This window comes from Cheilinus undulatus, linkage group 4 (genome assembly GCF_018320785.1).
Source record: "Cheilinus undulatus linkage group 4, ASM1832078v1, whole genome shotgun sequence".
Lineage (NCBI taxonomy): Eukaryota > Metazoa > Chordata > Actinopteri > Labriformes > Labridae > Cheilinus > Cheilinus undulatus.
In genome coordinates, this window is record NC_054868.1 from 44,001,087 (window position 1) to 44,023,449 (window position 22,363).

The 22,363-nt window shown below is 40.7% G+C and overlaps 1 protein-coding gene across 2 annotated transcripts in view; it reads right to left on the minus strand.

Moving 5' to 3' along the window:
- The window catches only part of LOC121508856 (protein kinase C beta type), a 66,030-nt gene extending 46,196 nt beyond the window's left edge, over positions 1 to 19,834 (minus strand). For both annotated transcript variants that reach the window (XM_041785969.1, XM_041785968.1), the window contains exons 1-2: positions 19,259 to 19,834; positions 16,656 to 16,687 (exon numbers count right to left, since the gene is read on the minus strand). In XM_041785969.1, coding sequence (XP_041641903.1) covers positions 16,656 to 16,687; positions 19,259 to 19,422 — 196 coding nt within the window. In that variant the 5' untranslated portion in view covers positions 19,423 to 19,834. The remainder of the gene's footprint in view (positions 1 to 16,655; positions 16,688 to 19,258) is intronic.
- Positions 19,835 to 22,363: the final 2,529 nt, after the last annotated feature.

Consider the following 22,363-nt stretch of genomic DNA (forward strand, 5'->3'; position numbering starts at 1 on the left):
ACGTTCTTGTTTGAGTGGAGCTTTTTCAAATGCTTTGATTGGTCTGCTGGACAACGTGCTTTTAGCGACACAGCTGCAGAATAATGTCAGCGCTACTGTTGTTGTCTTTGTCCACTGTTGTATTTTACTGGGAAACAAAGTGCTGCTAAACAGGTCACTTTTATCTGGGAATATTCAGGCGGTTGCTGTCGTTTGCTGTGGTTTTTTTGGTTGTCAGGACAGTGTGACAGTGAGTTGTTTTCTGGTTTTCCTTCTGTGTATGAGCTTCGCTCCACATGCATTTGTTCGGTACACGTCTGTACTGTACCGAGAGGCCCATACCGAATCGGTTCAGTACGAATACACGTACCTTTACATACCTTTACGTACCTTTAGCTTGTGCTGGCACATTATTTTAGCTCTACAGAACAAACAGAATATTAATGTTTAGCCACTCTGTGACACTCAAGTTTGTCTGTACTGCTTATTATTGTAAGTTTTACCGCTAAATATTAAAATTACAGTGACACACAGGGCCACATCACAGGCTCTCTAACCATCTCTCTGTTCAGGCCGTCTCCATGACGATCTGCAAGTTCAAGCATGTGCAGTTCGACACAGCATCACGTTATGACGGAACAGCCTGCCATTGGTTGCCAGCCCCTCGCAGTGCATTCTGCGAAACCAATATGGCAGTTGGCATTCAAGCTAGTGGGAAAATATGATTTTAAAAAGATGAGTATAACTTGATAAAAAGTAGGGCTGTCAAAAGATTACAATTCTAAGTTGCGATAATTTCTGTAGTTCATCACAATTAATTGCACAATTTTAATCACACTTTACAATTCCAGTTATTCGCATTTTAATTTTGTAGTTTTGTAGTGCACTAATTGTGGACCTTGATTAATCTTGATTAACTCAATTAATCATGAAAGCCCTAATAAAAAGACATTCAATATCTGATCTACCATTTTAATCTTTAAAGTCCCTGAAAAGTCACCCAAGTTACAGGCTCGCTAAAAAAATATACAATAAAAATCGCTGTGCACATATACTATTAATGTTATCTGCTAAAATGAGTTTTAAAATACAATCTGCGCATATTGGAAATCAGCAAAATTCCAACATCACACATCCCTACCTTTGACCTCCTTAAACCTGATGAGACTTATGTGATGACGCATGTTCATGTTCATATCCTTTAGAGGAAATATTAGAAAGATAGCCCTATAACGACCACACACTACAGTCTACCTTCTCCACAGCTTAATATCAGAGCATTTTCAGATACGTTTAAATCTAATGGAACCGAGGGCTGACAGACAGAAACCTGTTATTTGTTTCTGTTTGTTTTCAAGTTCTCCTGTATTCCTGCTCGCTGCATATTGCATTCTGTCTAATAAACACAGAAATACCCACACAAGCACACACACTCGCACAGAGAGCTGGATTAGTAATAAATCTTATGCATAACTGTCCCTTACAGTCAGACAATATAGGCCACAGATACCCAGACTTCCAGCTCTCTCTGTAAATGTGTTACAGAAAAAAGCCAGAGATATAGCATAGAAAATATCTATGTATCTGGAGTATTTCAACATTATGATAGGATTTTGCTGCTCATGTGGAAGGTCCATTTTCATCTTTTCTTAATAAGACTGCATTTTGTTGCTTTGTATCATTGAATCTATGTGACAAAGTAGTATAGTCGTCACAGGTCGGCTCTCTGAGCTTTCAGTCGATTACGGGCCTAAAGAACAGCTTTCAATTATCTTCAGAGCAGTGACCTGGGTCACCTGAGTTTACTCTGACAGTGATCAAGTGATACTCAAATCAGATCAATCACAGGTATTGATAAATCATTCTAAGTAAACCAGCTGTCGTGTTAAAGTCTTAGAACTAAAATAACTAGTCAATACAGCCATTCATTATCTTATTGACAGAAATGACGATGGTCTTAACTCCTGTTTACTCAATTTTATGAAGTGACATTAATAACAATGCATTGATTTGTAATTAGCAACCAACAACTTCTCTGTACAATTTATTCAAACAGCTAAACTTAAAAAGGCACATTGTGCTGTCATTAGCTGCTGTTTTGTGCATATTTTGCATTAAAAGTGCGTATTTTCCCTTTTTCTATATATTGCTTTTGAAACTTTGTAATGTAGTGAAAACTCTCAAGCCAGCTGCAAATCCTCCATAAAGTCCCAGACACTTGAGAAAAAAAAAAAAAAAGGAAAAAAAAGAAAAAGGAAATGTTGCAGATAAAACTTCAGGTCCCCCAAACCAGATCTAATGCAGACAGATTAAAAGTTTAAAATTTCCCACTAAAATTTAGGATTTAAGGGAGTAAGGCCCGTGTCAACGTGCACCTTTTCCGCTTCGTCAGCACCCATTTTCAACCACAAAAGCAAAACTGCATCTTCTCACAATCTCGGGTGTTAAAACACCATCAGCGTCAGCGATTTTTGGTTGCTGCTATCTCTAATCACAAAAGTCCAACTACTAGAGCAGCGTAGCACACATACTGTATGTTACATCTCCCTCAGCAACCAACCAAAACCAAGAAAAGTCAAAACTTCCAATATCATCAAAAAAGCCATGAAGCCAAAAAGACTAATCTTAAAAAAAACAACAGGATAGGATAGAACTGGACTCAGTGCAATGTATAAAATATATAGAAAAATTCCTCGGTGAATAATCTCACATCCACTTAAACACAAATAAAAATTGGCCTTTGGTCAACAAGTCAGAGAATTTTTTACTTTAGACGGCATCACAGGGGTAGTAATGAGTGTCAGGAGGAGTTAGTGTGACGTTGGATTGCAGAATTTATTTGGCCTACGTTGGCAGTGCTAGCACTAGTGGCCTTTACTCCTCATTGGGAGTTAATGTTCACATTCCTGTGCTGAATATTTTACTCTATGTTCCAGTGATTCCCACTGGTAGCCTGACATGGTTTGTGTACAGTTCTGTTTTCTTATTCTTTTTTTAAAGAATTTTTGGGGCATTTTTGTGCCTTTATTTGATAGAGGAGGATAGTGGATAGAGTTGGAAACAGGGACGAGAGCAAGGGAGAGACATGCAGTAAAAGGCCTCAGGCCAGATTCGAAACCGGGCCATCCGCATACATGGGGCGCACCTTAAACCACTAGGCCACCAGCGCCCCTATCTCCATTTTCTTGATCGAAAACTTCATGTTCTAGACTGTTCTTTTTGTGTGATCAGTTCAGCATTGTCAACTTGAGATTAAAGAGCATCATGGCAGCAAAGCAGTAGTTATTGAGATCAGACACAGGGGTGACTTGTCACGGAGAACAGCTGATAAAAATATTAGCAGGTATTGTAATCTTTCTGCATCTTCCTCTTCTATCTGCATCTCCCACTTCTTTCTGCATCTCTGGTTTCTTTCTGCATCTCCCACTTCTATCTGCATCTCCCACTTCTATCTGCATCTCCCTCTTCTTTCTGCATCTCCCTCTTCTTTCTGCATCTCCCTCTTCTTTCTGCATCTCCCACTTCTATCTGCATCTCCCTCTTCTATCTGCATCTCCCTCTTCTATCTGCATCTTCCTCTTCTTTCTGCATCTTCCTATTCTTTCTGCATATCCCTCTTCTTTCTGCATCTTCCTCTTCTTTCTGCATCTCCCACTTCTATCTCCATATCCCTCTTCTTTCTGCATCTTCCTCTTCTTTCTGCATCTCCCACTTCTATCTGCATCTCCCTCTTTTTTCTGCATCTTCCTCTTCTTTCTGCATCTGCCTCTTCTTTCTGCATCTTCCTCTTCTTTCTGCATCTCCCTCTTCTTTCTGCATCTCCCTCTTCTTTCTGCATCTCCCACTTCTATCTGCATCTCCTTCTTCTTTCTGCATCTCCCTCTTCCATCTGCATCTCCCCCTTTAACATCTACTGCCTCCAACTACCTATCCCTCTTTTGTCTGCACATCCCTCTTCTCTCTACATTTCAGTCTTTCATCTGCATCTCCCTCTTCCGTCTGCATCTCCCTCTTCTCTTTTTCCCTTTTCTATTAGCATCTCCCTCTTCCGTCTACCTTTCTGTATTTCCTTCTATCTCTTTACGTCTCTTACACAGCTTCAGCAGATGGCTGTTAAAAACCAGTCTGGTTCAGCTCCAGAAGGAAGTTTTTTTTGCCACTGTGACTTTGCTTAATGAAGCTTAATGCTTAGCTCATGGTGGATTAATGCTGGGTCTTTATAAATAATGTAACAAGGAGAACAGTCTAGACCTGCTCTCTTTTTAAAGTGCCTTGTAATAAAGTTGGTTATGAATTGGGACGATACACATAAGGAGTGACTTATTGATATTACATTTAGCTGCCTTCAGAGTAGACTTCTATTCTTTATTGGATGGTGCAGCTGAAGAGAGACAGAAGGCATAGGGAGAGAGAGTGGATGAAGACATACATCATAAATGCGCCAGGGCTGGTTGTCAATCCTGTGGCCAGTGTGTTGTGGGCTGTGTCCTCATTATACGCCGCCTAAATAAAGGAAATGATTATTGTTACTGCATATGTGCTTGAAAAATGAATGAAGCAGGTTAAGTGTCTCTTTTAGGTAAAATACTAACAATAGCTGGTTGGAGATCCCTGGGGTTTATTGCATTTTTGCATATTAAGTGCAGTTGGGTTTGTGGGCGGTGGGTTGGATGGGAAAAGCAAATTGAGGACATCCCTGAGGGTCAAAACGAGAATAGATGAGTGAATGCTCATAAATTATGACTAAGAGCTAAAAGGTGATGTTTTTCTATCTCTTATGCATACTTGATCCCTTTTGTCTCTGAAATAATTTCCTTGTTTGTTCATTTCCTCTTCAGTCCTGTCCCACCACATTCTGAGGCGAGCTGAATCCACTCAGATAATAATGAGACATCTGCTGTTTGAAAATCTTTCAACTTTAAATTCATTGTGAAGAAGTTTTCCTCCTCATTGCTTTGCAGAGGCAGCTCTGCTCTGTAATCCCCTCTGTTTGTTTTCTCAGCCGCAGGGTCACTAATGATCCTGTCATAGATCTCCTTCACGGGCTGCAGATCAATAACTAAGATACTCCTTCAACCACCAATCAGTCGATGATCAGGATTAAATGTCAGCCTCAGCTGCATCCAATCAGTTTCAAAGAGCAGCCAGGAAAACCAGTGCCTCTTCTTCTCCTTTATTTGGCATCCTCCTTGTATTTGAGTCATTCAGGTTGTAACAGTTGTAATGTGGGCACAAAAACAGGAAACATTTTTACAGATTTGCACATTCTTTGTGGTGAACACTGCTTAAAAGCAGATTATTAATGTGGTCAGTGGGGTGTGAAGTTTAAACATCAGTGAAAATCAAAGGCCTCCTCGCCAAGATGGAGAACATGTTTCACTCTAGTCGACTTTTAGTGCAGTGAAAAAGAGCTATTTTATCACTTAGTCACAAAACACACACTTGCAAAAAGCTCGTACTATAAAACACTGATTGCTTTCATTCCAGTTTGAGTTTGTGTTCATGCTTATAGCTGCATTAGGCAGAGACATTTGGATTTCCAGCTATGGCTTTCTGTACACTCTAACTTAAGAAGCAGCTGGTTAAAACAGAAGCCCTTTAGACACTTCTGCTAAGTGAAGGCATCATTTATTGGTTTACATCCCCTTAAAGCAGTGGTTCTCAACTGGTGGAGTCGCAGGACCAACTATCAACCACTCAAGGAGAGTTGCGACCCAAAGTTTGGGGAATTTTTTGGTCAATCTGACAATTTGGCGCATTTTTATTTTCCCCAGACACACCGCAACCAAATGAAAAGGGCTTCACAAACCCACTTTTGGGCCCCAACCCACCAGTTGGGTACCACTGCCTTAAAGAGTTCACATTCATCTGTTTCTAGTGAGTCTCAGTGTAACTGTATGGGTGCATCTCAAAAAATTAGAATATCATGATAAAATCATCTTTTTCAAGTGATTTAATCCAGGAAGTGTACACAGGCAGCCCAGACCCGTGAACCCACTCTCTCATCCCTGTCTTCGACTCTATTCACTGTCCTTTCTTTGTTAATAAAGACATAAAACACCTAAAACACATGCTATCAGAGGCGTCTTATGAAAAGCGACAGATGTTTTTGAAGGTTGTCTGTCAGTTTGACAGCTGGAATAGTGAAGGTGATCCTGTATGCCATCACACTCACACAGGCACACAGGCCTTTTCTAAAATGCTTCAATAGTACGTTTAGATAACGATTAAATCCATCAGAAACGGCTATCCTTGGAGCATATGGGCATCATCACTAACCTACACCGTAGGCGACTGAAAGTGTATTGCCATTTGGGTGCTGACAAACTCTGAAGTCAAGTTCTTTGAGTGCATCTGTGATCACTTTGGGTCAGTCACAGAAAGCTGAAGCTGCGCCTCTGGTGCAGCAGGTCACCGGCTGCAGGATCTCCCCCGCTGAAGGAAGTGCTTGTGACATCAGTGCATCCTACATTCACAGAGTCTTGCGTAATTCTTCTGAGCCCCTACTGAGAAAAGGGTGCCAACTGTTCCGCAAACTAAGCATGTTTTTTTTAAGTTTGTGTGTAGACTTGCACCCGTAAGCACAGTTTTAAAAACTTTATAATATGAGGTCCAACAGGAATGCATCACAAGTCTCCTTTCTGATGCATTCCTGGAAGCTGGGAAATTTGAACCCTGATTGGATTTTGCAACACAGCTTGAAACAGATTTGTTGCTCCAGTTGAGACTTTTGATTTTCAGCATCATTAGCTGCACTTATGTGCAGAAATTTGGTAACAGAGATGAACTGTTCTCAGATTTATGCATTTATGCTAGAGTTTCACTACGGTTCAGACTGCTCTTTATGCTCACTGTTTATCCTGCATATCAATCAATCAATCCATCAGTCTTTATATGGAAAGCTCCAATTCATAACCAGTTATCTCAAGACACTGTACAAAGCGGGCAGGTCTAAACTGTGGTCTCTGACTCTGACTGGGTTATTTTTCAGGAAATATGGTCCGCTCCCATAGAGCTCTGAAAAGGGGCCTGACAGTTACCTGAAATTTTATTCCATTTAACCAAACTATTAGCTTAAAAAGGGAATTATTTATATGATATTTTGACTATAACCATCTGCCGTAAATAGAGTTTTAGGCTAACCTTGCAAAGCAGATGGATACGCCCATTTCCGTGTTTCTCAATGGTGAATCCATCTGGCAAAGCTTCCGTCTGATCCGTTTGGGCCCGGTTAGAAAGTGACAGAACCAATCAGTGACAAGGGGCAGTACTTTCAGGCGCGGCAGAGTCATGACGTAAAGAAGCAGCAGCAAGAGCTGGTGCAGTTATGGAGAAAGAGATTAGCGTGGATGCTGCTAAAGCGCCAGTTTTATCAGAACTTGACAACATTTCTTCGTTAAAAGAAGAACAAAAAACAGCAGTGAGTGGTTTTCTTTTCAAAAACGACAAAAGTCGAGTACTTACATGTCTATAGTCGCCATGTTCCGCGTTATTCCTCAGTAGCTGCGCAGCCCGATAGCAGCTATGTCCCATGTTTTGTTGCTCTTATTGGCCCGTAGAGATGTGATAGGCAGAACGTTCATCCAATCACACTCAGAGTTTTTTCAAATTCTTTGCATTTTCTCAAATGTTTCCTATTGAAGCTTTCCCAGATGGATGTGTGAAACAAATCCATCTGGCATGTCCGGTTAGTTTTAGGCTGGACCAACAGACCTTAGTCAGTCCTTTCCTTATTCATCATCATTCCTTAAACTCAGGTTTTAAGGACTGGAATTTGTTTATTTGTTCATCCTTAAATTTTAAATCAGATGTTTTAAAGACTTAAGTTTAAGGTCTGAATTACATTTGATATTATTTAAATTGGCTACAACAAATTTGTAAATCTTGTCCTATCGGATGTCGGCAAAAATCCAATATCATGCATGCATACAATAAAGAATAAAAAAGCCAAAAAGAAAGAAGTAAACTCCACCTGTAATATCACAGCTAAAACACTACAGTAGAGCATGCTGGTTAATAGGGCTGAACGATTTTAGAAAATAATCTAATTGCGATGTTTTTCCCTAATATTGCAATTGCGGTTTAATATGCGATTATTCCTTAACTTTCTTTTATTCCTAAACAAGGGGTGAACAATTCTTTGAAAGTGTCTAAATCTGATGATTTTCACTGGTATTGCAAACTGGATATGAGTTATTGCATTGAAGGGTTTTTGTTACTCTGATATTTAACAAGAAAAAGTTCAAAAATGAAGAAGGTAGGATTTTTTGTAGACTAATCTAAAAAAGGGGGGTATCTAAATGATTGCATGATATGTCATGCATAACATCTCTGTTGCAAAAAAAAATTAAATCAGGTATTTTGACACAAATTTCAGGTCAAATAAACATGACACCTTTTGCGATTTGAAAATTGTAGCAGGTCAATAAGAAAAGATGAGTCAAAGCTGATGAGTGTCAGCACAAGGAGGCAACTTAAAATCGGTCTACAAAAATGCCAGAGAGCAAAACCAGAAAATGATCCCAGACTGAAATCCAGACCTCAGCCTGCAGGTTGTACTTTTATGTAGAATTTTTAATAAAGCTCAGTAGAAACAGACCAATGCATCAGCTTAGTTTGACACAAGTAGTGGTCTCTGTTGACAGACATCCTTCACTGACAAAAAAATTTAAAAAAAAATTTAAAAAACAACTTTTAGGGGCCAGTTCAGCTCAGTTGGTAGATCAAGATGTCCAGGAACAGAGGCAGCAGTCCTCAATGTGTTAGTCGAATCCCGGTCTTTGCACTGTTTGGTGCACGTCTTCCCCCATTTTCTCTCACTACATTTCCTGTCTCTCTTTAGCTGTTCTATCCAAATAAAGGCAAAAAGTCCCATAAGTATTCTTGAAAGAAAGCTCAACACATGTTGACAGACGTGTATCACTTGGCAGTCAAGGTCAAGCTCGATGGCATCACTTTTGTCCAGGCCTTTCAACCTGAGACTACCAGCAGTTTTCAGGCCCTTGGGACATTCAAAGCATGACCAGGGGCTCATGGCACCCTACTGCCTGCTCAGACAGTACCCTATGCTATGCCTACTCACCACATCCAGCTCTTACTCCACCCTAAAGGTGTCACTTTCTCAACAGATCATTTTCCTATCCTCCCGGTAAAATGCAAGGACATCCAGAGCACGATCGGGGTTGTATCAATCCGTCTTTAAGACCGATGATGCCCTCAGGTGCCACTTCTACGCCTTAATTCAGCCTTCATTTTTGGCCCAAACATGCCTAGAAATTCTGCAGAGTACTGTAAAAACAAACAAGGTAGAAAAAGTTAACTTTCAATTAAACACATTAATTTTGTCTGATGCTAATTAGTTATTCAGCCCATCGATCCTTGTATCGTGCATTGTGATTCATTATTATAGCTTTTGGATGACTCAACCATAACAGTCATCATTCATGTTATTATTAATTTGCCTGCCTTTCCTACTACAAAATGAAAACCTCAGAGGTGCATCAATTTAACCTGATGCATTTAAAAGGAGTTTGTTTTTGCGGTTAAAAAGTGTATTTACCGAAATAAGAAAGCCTACAGTTTCATTTCATTTCCTGTTAACAACAGCTAACCTTCAGTTGCATCACACAGGCCAAACTCTGATCAGACATCTGGATCAGCAAGAAATGACCCGAGGCTAACTTCCTCTTTTTGCTCTCTGCACACACAGGTGTGCACACACATACAAATTAACAGTAATAAAAGTGAGAGCTAGCAAAGAAAGAGCAGAAATCTTTACCTGCAGAACAGGTATTCAAACACACCCACAATGCACCTTTGTCACACAGACACACATCTCGCCTGCACGGGTCTGAACACGTCTGCACCACATGTCTGGAATTCCTCAGATGAATGTTAGTGGCATACATGTGTGAGTGTTTGGAAACCTCCCATTCATGCCACAGTGCTCTGCTTCTTTACATTCTGCTTGTTTTTCTCTTGAAGGCACTATTTTTCAAGCAGAACGCCCTGTTTCTAGTCTACACAGCTTTGTTTATCTCTTATTTTGAAAAGCTGCTGAAGCCAATCTCAGTCAAATACATTTCAAAATAAAATTATTTCCAACAGTTTTTATGGCTTTTATCAGTCACATTCAGGTCATAAGGCATCTGGGTTCAAATCCCAAGTTAAATGTTTTTTAGGGCTGAAAGGGTTCAAACATTATTGAATTGAATAACATTTAAGAAATGAGGGGTTTAGTGATGACACAAGGGTTAAGACTTTGACAGTTAATGTTATTTCCGTGTCATCATGATGCATCAGATGTCAAAACATGATTAACAATACATCTCCTGTTATTAACACAGGTATCACAATGGAAGTAGATTTATTATATCTATTATCATGTTGACTTTTGGGGCTCATAATTAAAGAACAGAGAAATGTATTAATCCTGTTCCTGCCTCTAACTTTTTTCCTCTCTGAATGAGTCGGCTTGTATTTTTCTGACTGTATTCAAATATAAAGATTACCTGCAAACAAAGCAGTCTCCTTCTCGTCTTTCACTGAGATCAGGTCAACATGCTGCTCTGTCACCACATTATATGGTTAAAAACCAGAGCTCAGCTGTGGCCATAAAAATCTACACTACTTGTGGATTTGGTAACTCGACACATTTTGTCTTAAATCTTTTTTTATAGTAAAACATGACCAGATCAAATCTAAGCTTGTGTTATTTGAACTTTGAATCACAGACAGAAGACTTTAAAACATGTCTGTTCAGAAATAAAAACAAAATGTAAGGATTTTCAGATCTCATAAACCCATATTCCATTCATAATAAATCATACACAACGTATCAGATCTTGACATTGAAACATTTTACTATTGCAGGAAAAATAGCTGCAACACATCTCAAAAAAGTAGGGACGGGGCAACAAAAGGCTGGGAAAGAAAGCGGTATTAATGAAAAACAGCCAGGGGAGCATTTTGCAACTAATAAGGTTAACTGTCAACAGGTCAGTATTATGACTGGGTATTAGGGGTGTAACAGTACGGAAAAATTTCGGTTCAGTACGTACCTCAGTTTTGAAGTCACGGTTCAGTACATTTTTGGTGCAGTAATTAAAGCGAATAAATAACAGATTTTTTTAAAATGCATTAAATTTTATTAAAATAAATAGGCTGAATAAATTAGATTTAAATTATTAATAATGCTGCAACCTCTTTCCAAAAGGTCTTCAATTAATAATAATAATAAAAATAAATAAATTAATCCATTTTTGAATTACTAGGTTATTTGAAGTGATATATTGACATATTTATACCCATTCTTTAAACACTAAAATTTCCCAGCCAACTTGAACGCATCATCATACAAGTGTGAGTTAGCTCGTTAAGTATGCAAATTAGCGTCTATCCTGCCGATTTCAACCTGGACTTCAGCACTAGATTACTTTTTTAACCTATGGGACCTACTACAAAGTATGGGAGAACTTTTTACAGCCCATCTTGGCCCATGAAGAGGTTAGAACCGTGTGAAATCTGAGGATAACTTTATCTATGACGCAGCTGCAGACATGATGGAGTCTCCTCTCCTCTCCTCTCAGGATGGCGGTTGAAAGTAGAATTAATTTGATTCACAGAGCCAGAGCATCAGAGTTCTAATAAAAATGATCTTAAATAATAGGAAATTCATAACCAGCCGGTGAGTCTATTTGTTGTTCCTCCTTGTTACATTGACATTCTTGTTTGAGTGGAGCCTTTTCAAATGCTTTGATTGATCTGCTGGACGACATGCTGTTGTTGTCTTTGTCCACTGTGGTATTTTACTGGGAAACAAAGTGTTCCTAAACACTTCACTTTTTTCTGGGAATATTCAGGCTGTTGCTGTCGTTTGCTGTGGTTGTGTGTGACAGTGAGTTGCTCTCTGGTTTTCCGTCTGTGTATGAGCTTCGTTCAACATGTACCCGTTTGGTATACATCTGTACCGTACAGAGATACAGTACAAATACACGTACCTTCACACCCTGACTGGGTATAAAAGGAGAACTTGAGAGTCTCTCAGAAGTAAAGATGGGCAGCAGTTCACCAATCTGTGAAAAACTGTGTCTAAAAATTGTGGAACAATTTCTGAAAAGTGTTCTTCAACATAAAATACAAAGGCTTTGAATATCGCACCATCTACAGTACAAAATATCATCAAAACATTCAGAGAGTTTAGAGAAATCTCTGTGTACGAGGGACAAGGCTTAAGTCAATATAGGATGCTTGTGAACTCTGAGCCCTCGGGCAGCACTGCATTAAAATCAGGTTTGATTCTGTAGTGGAAATCACTGCATGGGTTCAGGAACACTTCAAGAAATCATGTCTGTCAACACAGTTCAGCATGCCATCTACAACTTCAAGTTAAAGCTGTATCGTGAAAGAAGAAACCATATGTGAGCACGTGTTGTCTGGGCCAAAGCTCATTTAAAATGGTCTGTGGCACAAAAGAAAACTGTTCTGTGGTCAGACATATCAAAATTTGAAACTGTTTTTGGACACCGTGTCCTTGGACGCCATTTCCTGCACACTAAAGAGGAGCGGGACCATCCAGGTTGTTATCAGGGCACAGTCTAACAGCCTATATCTGTGATGGTATAGGGTTCCAGTAGCGCCTACAGTCTAGGCAGCTTATACATCTGGGAAGGTACTGTCAATGCTGAAAAGTATATAGCGGTCTCAGGGCAACATTTGCTCCCATCTAGACAACATCTCTTTCAGGGAAGGCTTTTTTTTTCTCAGCAAGACACCGCTAAACCATGCACCACATCCGTCACAACAGCATGGCTTCACTGCCTGCGGTCCAAACCTTTCACCAGTAGAAAACATTTGGAGCATTATAAAATGAAAAATCTTGCAAAGAAGACCCAGGACTGTTAAGCAGTCTATAATCAAACAAGAATGGGACAAATTACCACTTTTCAGGGAGTTAAAAAATCTTTATGTTTCAAATCATTTACCACTAAAGCAAGCATCTGTGTGATGGTGACCAATAGCAGTGCTTCATGAAAAAAACCCACAAGCTTTTGGCCCAACACTTGCAATTTGTTGTTTGTTTTATTGTGAATGAAATATGAGTCAAAGCTTTGCATTCTGTTTTTATTTACAATTTGCATGCAGCGTCCAAACTTCTTTGGAAACACAGTTGTTCTACATAGGCAATTTGAATTTGTTGGTATTTGTATCAAACAAACATTTAACTTTCAACCAAGCATTTTTAAAGTTGAGCCTTCTCTGCAGCTCGGCAGGTTTTTAATACATCTGTTTGTAGATTTATGAGAACTGTCTTGTCACAATATCAGATTTTTTTACTTTTGATTTTCTATCTTCTATTCTACAGAAACAAATACAGAAACAGTAATATCAGTTAATTTCCTGTTTTTCCAAAACTACAAGCAGGCTCCTGCACTCTGACTTTTCAGTAGTGAAATGAGATCAGTGATTGTTCATATCAGGTAGCTTGGTCTTTTTTGACTGCATCTATGCATATCATTGAAAAGTGTCTAAATACTGATAACCTCAAATTTCATCAGAGAGTTTGGAGTTTTATGGTTTAAATTATATTTCTATTACCTGTGAGCCCTGGCAGATATCCACATCTAGTTTTACATTCACTCACAAGCTTTTCTTCACTACATTAGGTCACAGCCAGGTGCTCTATGTGTTTGTAGTGAACATTTGTCTGATCCATGCTGAAATAACATCATTCAGCTCCACAGAGGACAGCCGCGATAAAATAAAACCTATTGATCTGTTCATATAATCCTAAATACAGTTCATGTTTATCAATGTTCAACCCTATCTTTCTTTTCTGTTCTGTTTCATCCTTTAAAGCCTTTTTGTTTACTTTTTTAAAGTTCAGCGATAAAAACAGAGTACATAAGGTCAGCATCACAAAATGCTCACTGTTTTGTCAAAGTTAGTCTCTGTGCCTAGGTAAGGCTGGCCACACACTACAGGATTTGATGCCCGATTTTAGGCAAGATTTGACTCCCCCAACGATTGTGGGGGTGATCCCGACTTGAGCCTCGTCACAAACGATTATTTGTCTGAATAGTCTGCATGTGTGTGGTGTCAACACGATTATTTTACTGCTCCAAATTGCATCGTAGCCTCCCAGACCCTGAGTCGTAAATATCAAACCTGTTTAATATTCACAATTCTAGGGCACAGTGTGGCTGACGGAGTACCTACAACAACCAATGAGAGCGTGCAGACCATAGCAGGTAGCATCACCAGACGGATCAGATGTAATTTCACCGCTCATAACCATAAACACAACTATACCTTAATTCCAGCCAGGATTTCATGCTGAGTCTTTCCCTTACGATTTTTGCTGCCCCTGTAACGCATGCCAGGGTGAGTGTGTGCGTTCAGAGAATTAAAGATGAAAAATTTGACACTGTCCTCATGTGTGATCTGTGGTCTCCCACGGTTTTAAAATCATTTAAGATAAAAAAAATTGTCTAGTGTGGCCAGCCAGAGCGAACATCATATATTTGTAGCTTCTAAAAACTCATTATATTCTACATTACTACCTCCGAAAGTTTAAGTAAATTTCTGCCATTTCCCTAATTTTTTTCTTTTCATTCCTGCTGCTCTGGCTTGAGCTGTCGGCTAAACTGCTCAACACTGCCTCCATGGTCACCAGTTTTATTGTAATGTTTGATACGTATCTGCAAACTCCGAAAGAACATGCAGAAATAAAGGCAAAATGAACGCAGAGTGCTGACATACTTTCCTCTGTGACTGCTTCAAATGTAGAGCATTAAAGAGCATTGAATGCATTTCTGAACTACAAATTTGGTGTCAGTTTCACCTCGTATCATGTTTTATCCTGACATTTCCTACTGTCTCCTTTTTATCCTGCAGTTGACTTCTTCTTTAGCCAATTAACTTCTGCTCCCTTCACCCTCACTCTTGTCATAAGCACTGCTGTGAGGAGTCTGTAAGTAGAGAGGCAGTGAGTCAAATTGGCAGAGTAATCTGTTTAGAGCCTTGTGTTTTCTTTAATTCAAATATCAATATTTGGCACAAGCAATCCACTAATTATACTACACAAGACAAAACACAATTCATGAAGATAATTTACACTATCTTTTGACCTGTAAATCCCTAAATCAGTGCTTACTTTGAGCTTTGTGTGATTAACTGATGTCTTTAGTGTTTTCAGTGTTGATCACTGGCATCACCAGCAGGCCCGACAACCATTTGTTTGTTTGTACAAAAGGCTGCCTGTGTTCACTGTTAACTGTTGGAAACTCACCACGAAACCCAACCTGACCGCAGCTCTACCTGTGCAGCACTCTGATTGGTCACTGCTGTTTTTTTTAAAGAGCGTGTGTGTTGACAGCTCAGTGTACTGCAGCACACAGAGGCTCAGTTCAGGGCAGGAGTCACTAAAGCACACAAAGTGTTAACTTTTCTCTACCCTCTGTGCATTTCCTGTATTAACAGCAGGGGTGAGGCTTTGGTCGACGAGGGGCACTTCAGTTTTTTAAGACTGCATAACACACAAATACAAACATAGAAACTACTGTAGATAAGAGAAGTCTTAAGCAAGAGAGCGGTGTGGAAACTTTGGTTTTCCTCCTCACATGGCCGCATGATTTGGGCCTGAAGAGCATAGATGGGTGTCTGAGGAAGAGGGCGGATCAGTGAAGATGAGGAAGTGATACTGTGGGCAGAACAGCATTTGCTGAAGCTGACTGGAGCAAATGTGAGATTAAGAGGTGTCACGATTTAAATTTTAAACTTTGACATGCAATTTTAAAAATCAAGCGTTCAATTCCTATGTCGGTACCACAGCAACAGAAATAGAAGTCCAAAGCCTCCAATTTTGGGTAATTTCTTGTTCTCAGTGATCAAAAATTGCAGCCAAACTCCTTCACACCATCTAAACTGGACAAAAATACTGGAAATAATTTGGTACCAAAATGTTGCCAATGTTTTTGTGCAATTTACACAGTGTGAAGGCGATTGGCTGCATTTTTTTCCCACTAATACGTTCCTCTCTAAAACACCTGTCTTTAAAAATAGAAGTTTTGGTGCTTTTTGGTACTATCGACCATTAAAAGAACAGATTGTTGACTGAAAGTGAGAAAATATTGACACTTTTGGCAATCTATGTTCCTGCGAGGGGGGCTTCTTGTGAAACCAGAGGTTCGTGTCTAGACTCCCACCCTCCTGCCTACACACCACCTACCATTTAAAAAAAAATCCAATCAGATTTTAGAGGAGGAGGGGAAATAAGCGTTGAGAAATCTAACTTCCTGGTACATCTCCCTCTTTATTTCTGCTCAGGCCAAACGCAGACATCTCAGCTTTCAGCCCTCCGCCGACTCTTCTACTCTTACATCTCACACTGTCTCTGCCGCCTGAGCCTCTTCAGAGGATTCTCACTCTCATTTATCACTGTTGGCAAGCACCTGCTTCGAGTTTGACACCTGCCTGCCAACACCAACACGCCGTCTACGAAAAAGAGCCAACAGGTCACTGTAACAGTGTGCAAGACCAGAGGGCCCCTGAATTACAACAAACACGCACAAAAAAAACCCAACAAGATAGCAACACTCCTGCAGACAGTGAACATCCGTCCACACACCCACAGCCATATGCAGCAGAGGGATTTGTGAATGAGGCACTGCTCTTACCTTGGCACTGGAATCCCTGCTTCCCAAAGCCCCTGTGGACACAAGACAAGGATGTGAGATTTTTTAGGGGAGCAGAAGCACAGACTATGACGTATGCTCGCACGCACAGAGATATCCAATCACACCTACACACTAGGGCTGGGAAATTAGTGTGTGTTTAAATGAGATTTAGATTAAGACAACATAGTTTATATCAACATAATTCACTATGATTACAACAACAATAGATGCCAGGGCTACTGCTCAGTAAGACGACTGTCTAAATGAAGTAACCTGTTTACCGAACGCAAGATAATCTACGTGAATGTTCAGTCTGGATCTCTTAGACATGCAATCGTGGGTAATTTATTGTCTTTAATAATCAAAACTTGCAGGCAAACTCCTGCACACTGTCTAAATTGTTCAAATATGCTGGCAACTTTTGGAAAAGTGGCAGAAACCTGCAAGGACTGGGGGTTTCCTTGCCCTTAGCCAGTTCCACCTACATTTCCAAAATGTTGCCAATGTATTTGCGCAGTTTTAGACAGCACTAGGGATGGACAATATAACTGGCATTATATTAAAGTCAGCTGATGATAGCTGAAAAGGTTACTTATCCATATTGGCAGAAGAGATGCACACTATAATCAGCATCACATCAATATCGCAGATACTTGCTTAAAAAGGTAATTCTTGGTATCTGCAGACATGAAGATTTCTACCAACATTACAATAACTTTACTGGTTTTAAATATTGGTTGCATGGAAAATCAGATTTGAGGATTTTTAGGCAGTGCCACCAAAACTCCATCAGCTGAAGTCTTTATCTTTGTTCATCCTCATTCCTTCAAATTTAAAGTGTGTTTTAAGGACAAACATTTCAGGTCTGAACAACATTTATACATTCTTTATGAATATTAGGTATTGGCTAAAATGTTTTTTTAAATATCAGATAACAGCTAAATTCCAAAATTGTGCTTCCTATTTGTCTGCAGATATATTGGCCATACATATAGGCTACAGCATTGGTTCCCAACATGGGGTCCAAAACTCCCTAACAGAGGCCAAAGATCTCAGGAGGGATCCAAAGCTTCGTGTGCACTGAGGCTGCAAAATAGCGTTGCACATATTGACTAAAACATGATCAAATAATTATTAGGTGATTTATACAAAGGGCCTTTGATAGGAAAAGCATGCACAGGTCTTTTAAAGGGTCAATCAGTGTTGATTTTTGACAGAAGTGTGTCACTTTTTCCCTTTTCGTGTGGGTCTCAGCAAGGCTCCAAGAAAAAATGGTTGGGGAACACTGATATAGGGAATAAGGGATGTGCGTTAAAATTATCCAATGGAAATTCAACGAGATGTAAGATATGGATCACAGTGTTTCCCCCACACAGAGACTATACTTGTGTTGGCCACTTAGGTTTATCTACAGCCACCCAACTATATTTGCCTACCATTTTTTTCTTTGTCTTTTTTCGTTTTATATATTCAACATCTGTGTGCAGAAGAAAGCCACTTGCAGATCTCTCCCATAAATGTGAAATTTATGTTGTCGTTTCAACATTTTTCTGAAGCTCCTTGAGCCCTCAGAACTCCTAACAATCTCGATGGCCATGATACCTCATCAACAACAAGCCTTCAGCTCACCTGATTTGATTTAGGAGTATTTTGGGACACATTTCAAGCATACATCATTGCCCATCCCTTGCTTTACCTTATAAGGATATCTGACATGTGCAAATTCATTGGAAAACATGTGACAAGGACCGAGGGTTTTCAGTTCTACTTACATTTCCAAAGGTTACCAACTTATTTGCACAATTTAGACTGGGACATCTCTATTTCAGCTGGGAATTTAACTGGCAATATTTCAGTTTCTGTATATTTTGATACCCCTGATCATTATCATTAGGAGTTAAGAGTGACACCATTTTCAAGAACCCTAATGTACAGGAATGTGGCCAGTGGTTTTGCCCAATAAAAACAGTGTATAGATGTTTGTCTGCAGTTTCTGGTGCTTGAAATTAAAATGATGCAATAATAGGTGTCAAGGAGTTCTATTTTGTCTGCCTTGGTGTCAAACAGGTCTCAATATTGTTTGATTTTTACAAGAATCACAGCAATCATTCATGATTCTGGTGCTGTGGCAACCATTAGTTATTTCTTCACAGGATGTCTAGATATGCGGTGACGCCATTCAGCCAAAAAAAAAATAAATAAATAAAAAACAGAATATGATTTTGGGTCCCTATCGCCCATCCCTACCATACACAAATATAAACACACACAGCTGCTGCAGCAACAGAGGGGCCCTGTGTCTGAATGTCTCCAGCTGCATTCCTCCACCAGACCTCCAGTTTCAGAGATGGGTGGCGGGTTCATGATGCGGTAAGCGCCGAGCAGCAGCGAGCGCTCTGCGGCTGCCGACATCTCCTCCCCCCCGTACGGCCTGGTGGTGCTGTCGCATTGTGAAGAAGTGGGGGAGATGGCGCATCGTTTTTGACAATGACAATGAATGAAACACTGCGGTGTCTGAACAGTGTGAGAGGAGGCCGAGCAGAGCCGCAGCAGCAAGTGAATCACCTGTGTCCTTACTCACTCACAGTCACACCAACACTCACCAGATGAAGTCCGTGCAGTGGCTGCAGAAGGTGGGCTGCTTGAAGAAGCGCGCGATGAACTTGTGGTTCTTCACCTCGTGCACGTTCTTCTGGCGGAGGGCTCCCTGACGGGCGAAGCCGCGCGCGCTCTCCGGTACCTCTCCGTCGCTGCTGGGGTCAGCCATCTTAACGAGGAAGCGGCGGCGGCGGTCCGAGAGAGACGAGGGGTGAGGAAGAGAGCGGGGAGACGACGGAGGCAGCGGGGGAGAACGAGTCGCGGTGCAGGTGCCTCCTCCACCTCCTCTCCGCCCCGCTGACCGCCTCGGTGTCGCTCGTGCTGCCGGTGTTTGGTCGGTCTGCGTCCAGCTCGCGCTGAAGCTGCTGCTGCTCCTTCTTCCGGCGGGTCCCCGTGCCGCGCGCTCGCTTGCCCGTCCTCACCAATGTGTTTCTGCTAACAACTCTCTCTCTCTTCCTCCCTCTCCCTCTCTCTCTCTCTCTCTCTCTCCTCTCTGTCTCCCTCTCCTTCACGCCTCCTTCCTCCCTCCTTCTCTCTTTGATATCAAACCTACAGCGCGCGCGCGTGTGTACAGCTGTTAACATGTGTCACGCCTATGAAACAATCCTTCCGCGTCAACAGCAGCACAAGTTTAACCACCAGAGCTGCATACTTCCACTACAGCATGACACAGGGGAGACGCACAGAGCTCTGTCACTCACCTGTGAGGTGGGCAGAGGCGCCTCCAAGCCTCACAAAGCCACAGGTTCAATGGGTTCAGGCAGGGACGTTGTTAGGCCGTTTTTGGGGGGCTGAAGCCACCCTAAATGTTTCTCACCCCCCCCCAACAATAGTTACAGTAAAAACAGTGTTGAAATGAATTAAGGAATGCACCACACCATTTTGTTACTTTCTGCTTAATGTAAAAAGCAGATACTCAGCCCATGACCTCCAGTCACCTGTGGCTCTTTAGTGCCAAGTCTAAATGAACACTTTTATTTCCTTTTAATCCGTGTTTTATTATCGGAGGAGGAGGAATGTGCATAAGCGAGCAGAGGAAGTCTGCTGGTGGACCTTTTCTAAGGTCATTTATTGAGGTGTGCTGTCTTGTGTTCAAACTGAAGCTGCTTCTGCCCTCGTTTTAACAAGTTTCTTCAGTCACTTCCTGTCCATGCTCTACCACTCATATTTTATGGCGATCAACTGCTCATTGCGTCGTCAGTGACCCTCACACGCGATCACATGTTGAGATGAAACTTGTCCAAACGTGGGTGTTTTACTTGATCTTTAATGTATTGCTGATAATAAATACTCTCAAAAGAGCAGAAACAGGAAACCAAAGCTACAGAATGAGGCGTCAGAGAGAGCTGCAGGTGTGAGGCAAGGCCGGTTTTAGTCTTTTTGAGGCCGAGGGCAAAGACCAATATGAGGCCCCTCCCCCTTTAGCTAAAAGCATCAATAATGAGCGGAAACGGATAGAAAACATCTCTTTTAAGTTAAACAGAGCTACAGTAAATGTAGAGACTAATACCCAAATAGCCAACCATCATTCATCAGCTCTTTGAAAACCATCTCAGAGCTCAAACTAATATTTTACTACGTCATTAGACCAGGTGGAACTTGCATAAATTATATATATGCTCATTATTACTAATATATTCTTTCCTCTAACACTATAAAGATTTTTATGTGGGCTATTATATCCCATTTAATTACAGAATAATCACACAATTCAGTTTAATTTTATTTCAACTATGGATCAGCTGGTCTGTGGATCTACTTACGTCCCCTGTTTTAAATGTGGCTCTTGCTAAAGTATTTTAAGACAATATGGCTCTTGGGTAGAATAAGGGTGAGGACCACTGGTAGAGACTGTCTCCAGACAGAGAAATATCAGTGGCAGACAGAAATAAACTTTAGTTTGATTTGGAAAGCATGAACATCCCAAAAGAAGAAAGAGAGGAGTTTTGAAACTATATATTTTACATCTTTTCCATGAACTCACTCCAGCATAAAGACCTTTAAATACCAACCCATAAACTCACCCAGGCTTCTTCTAAGGAGAAGAGAGTGAGCTACATAAATGCACTACAACTAATAATAAATTAATTAATTACGCATTTTAAGGTGTGGAGAAAAAAATTGGTACGAGCTATGCCAAGCATTACGTGCAACCCTTGGGGCTAAGCCCCCCTGTCTGTCAGTCCTAGTGACGGCTCTGCTCTTGAGGTACCACACTAGCAGGATGGTCTGAGATCATGTCATGTGATGGATGCCAATTCCTTCTGGAACTTCCTGTTATTCGTATTTGTCACCATAGTAAGTCACCAATTCATTTTGATTTACAGCTTCAGTATTCATCCTCTGATGTACGCTGCCGACGAAAAATTATATAAAGTAGTGGGGAAAACTGCCAATATGAAAATGTTCATATCTCTGCAGTAGTTTCTTTGTTCTTTCAGTCCTAAATAGTAATTTTATCCCTCTCTAACCAGATGGGCTCTTTTGTCATTAGAAATGTGTGTGCAGTCTTCGTCACAACCACGTCCTTAGAGAGCATGAAGAATAAGACAGGAGATGAAAATGTTGGCACTGGGATTCCCGCGAAGCTTTTCAACAACTTAAGCTGCCTGGCAAAGTGGATGCTCTTTAGAAGGAAGAGGTCAGTCACTACGGATGTTTCATTCTTGTTTTACTCCAAAAAAAAGTTTCCTTTGAATAAACTCAGCCCAGTTCAGTTTCACTAAGAGATGAGTTGCATCTTGCAACTTCTTGCAGCGGGCTCGCTCTGTGTTGTTCTAACAGCCTGCCAGCTCACACCGCTCAAACTGAAGGAGACGATGCATCGTTTTTAGCTGCGACTCTGACGGTCACTTAGTTTGGTTGTTTTTGAAGCAACTGTGCAATAATCTGTCTCTGCTAGAGGGACAGTACTGCGCATTCATTGTTTTTTGCTTTGAATTTTTCAAGTTCTAGTGGGTATAGCACCCAAGGTCCCACCTATGTGAACAGCTGGAGGGGGGGACAGGAGTGTTTTCAGGCTGCTGTTTCTGTGTGAAAAGTTTAAAAAAGATAGATGTGATTATTTCCAAAATTCACAGCATAATTTTAGCTGACATAATTCTCTACTT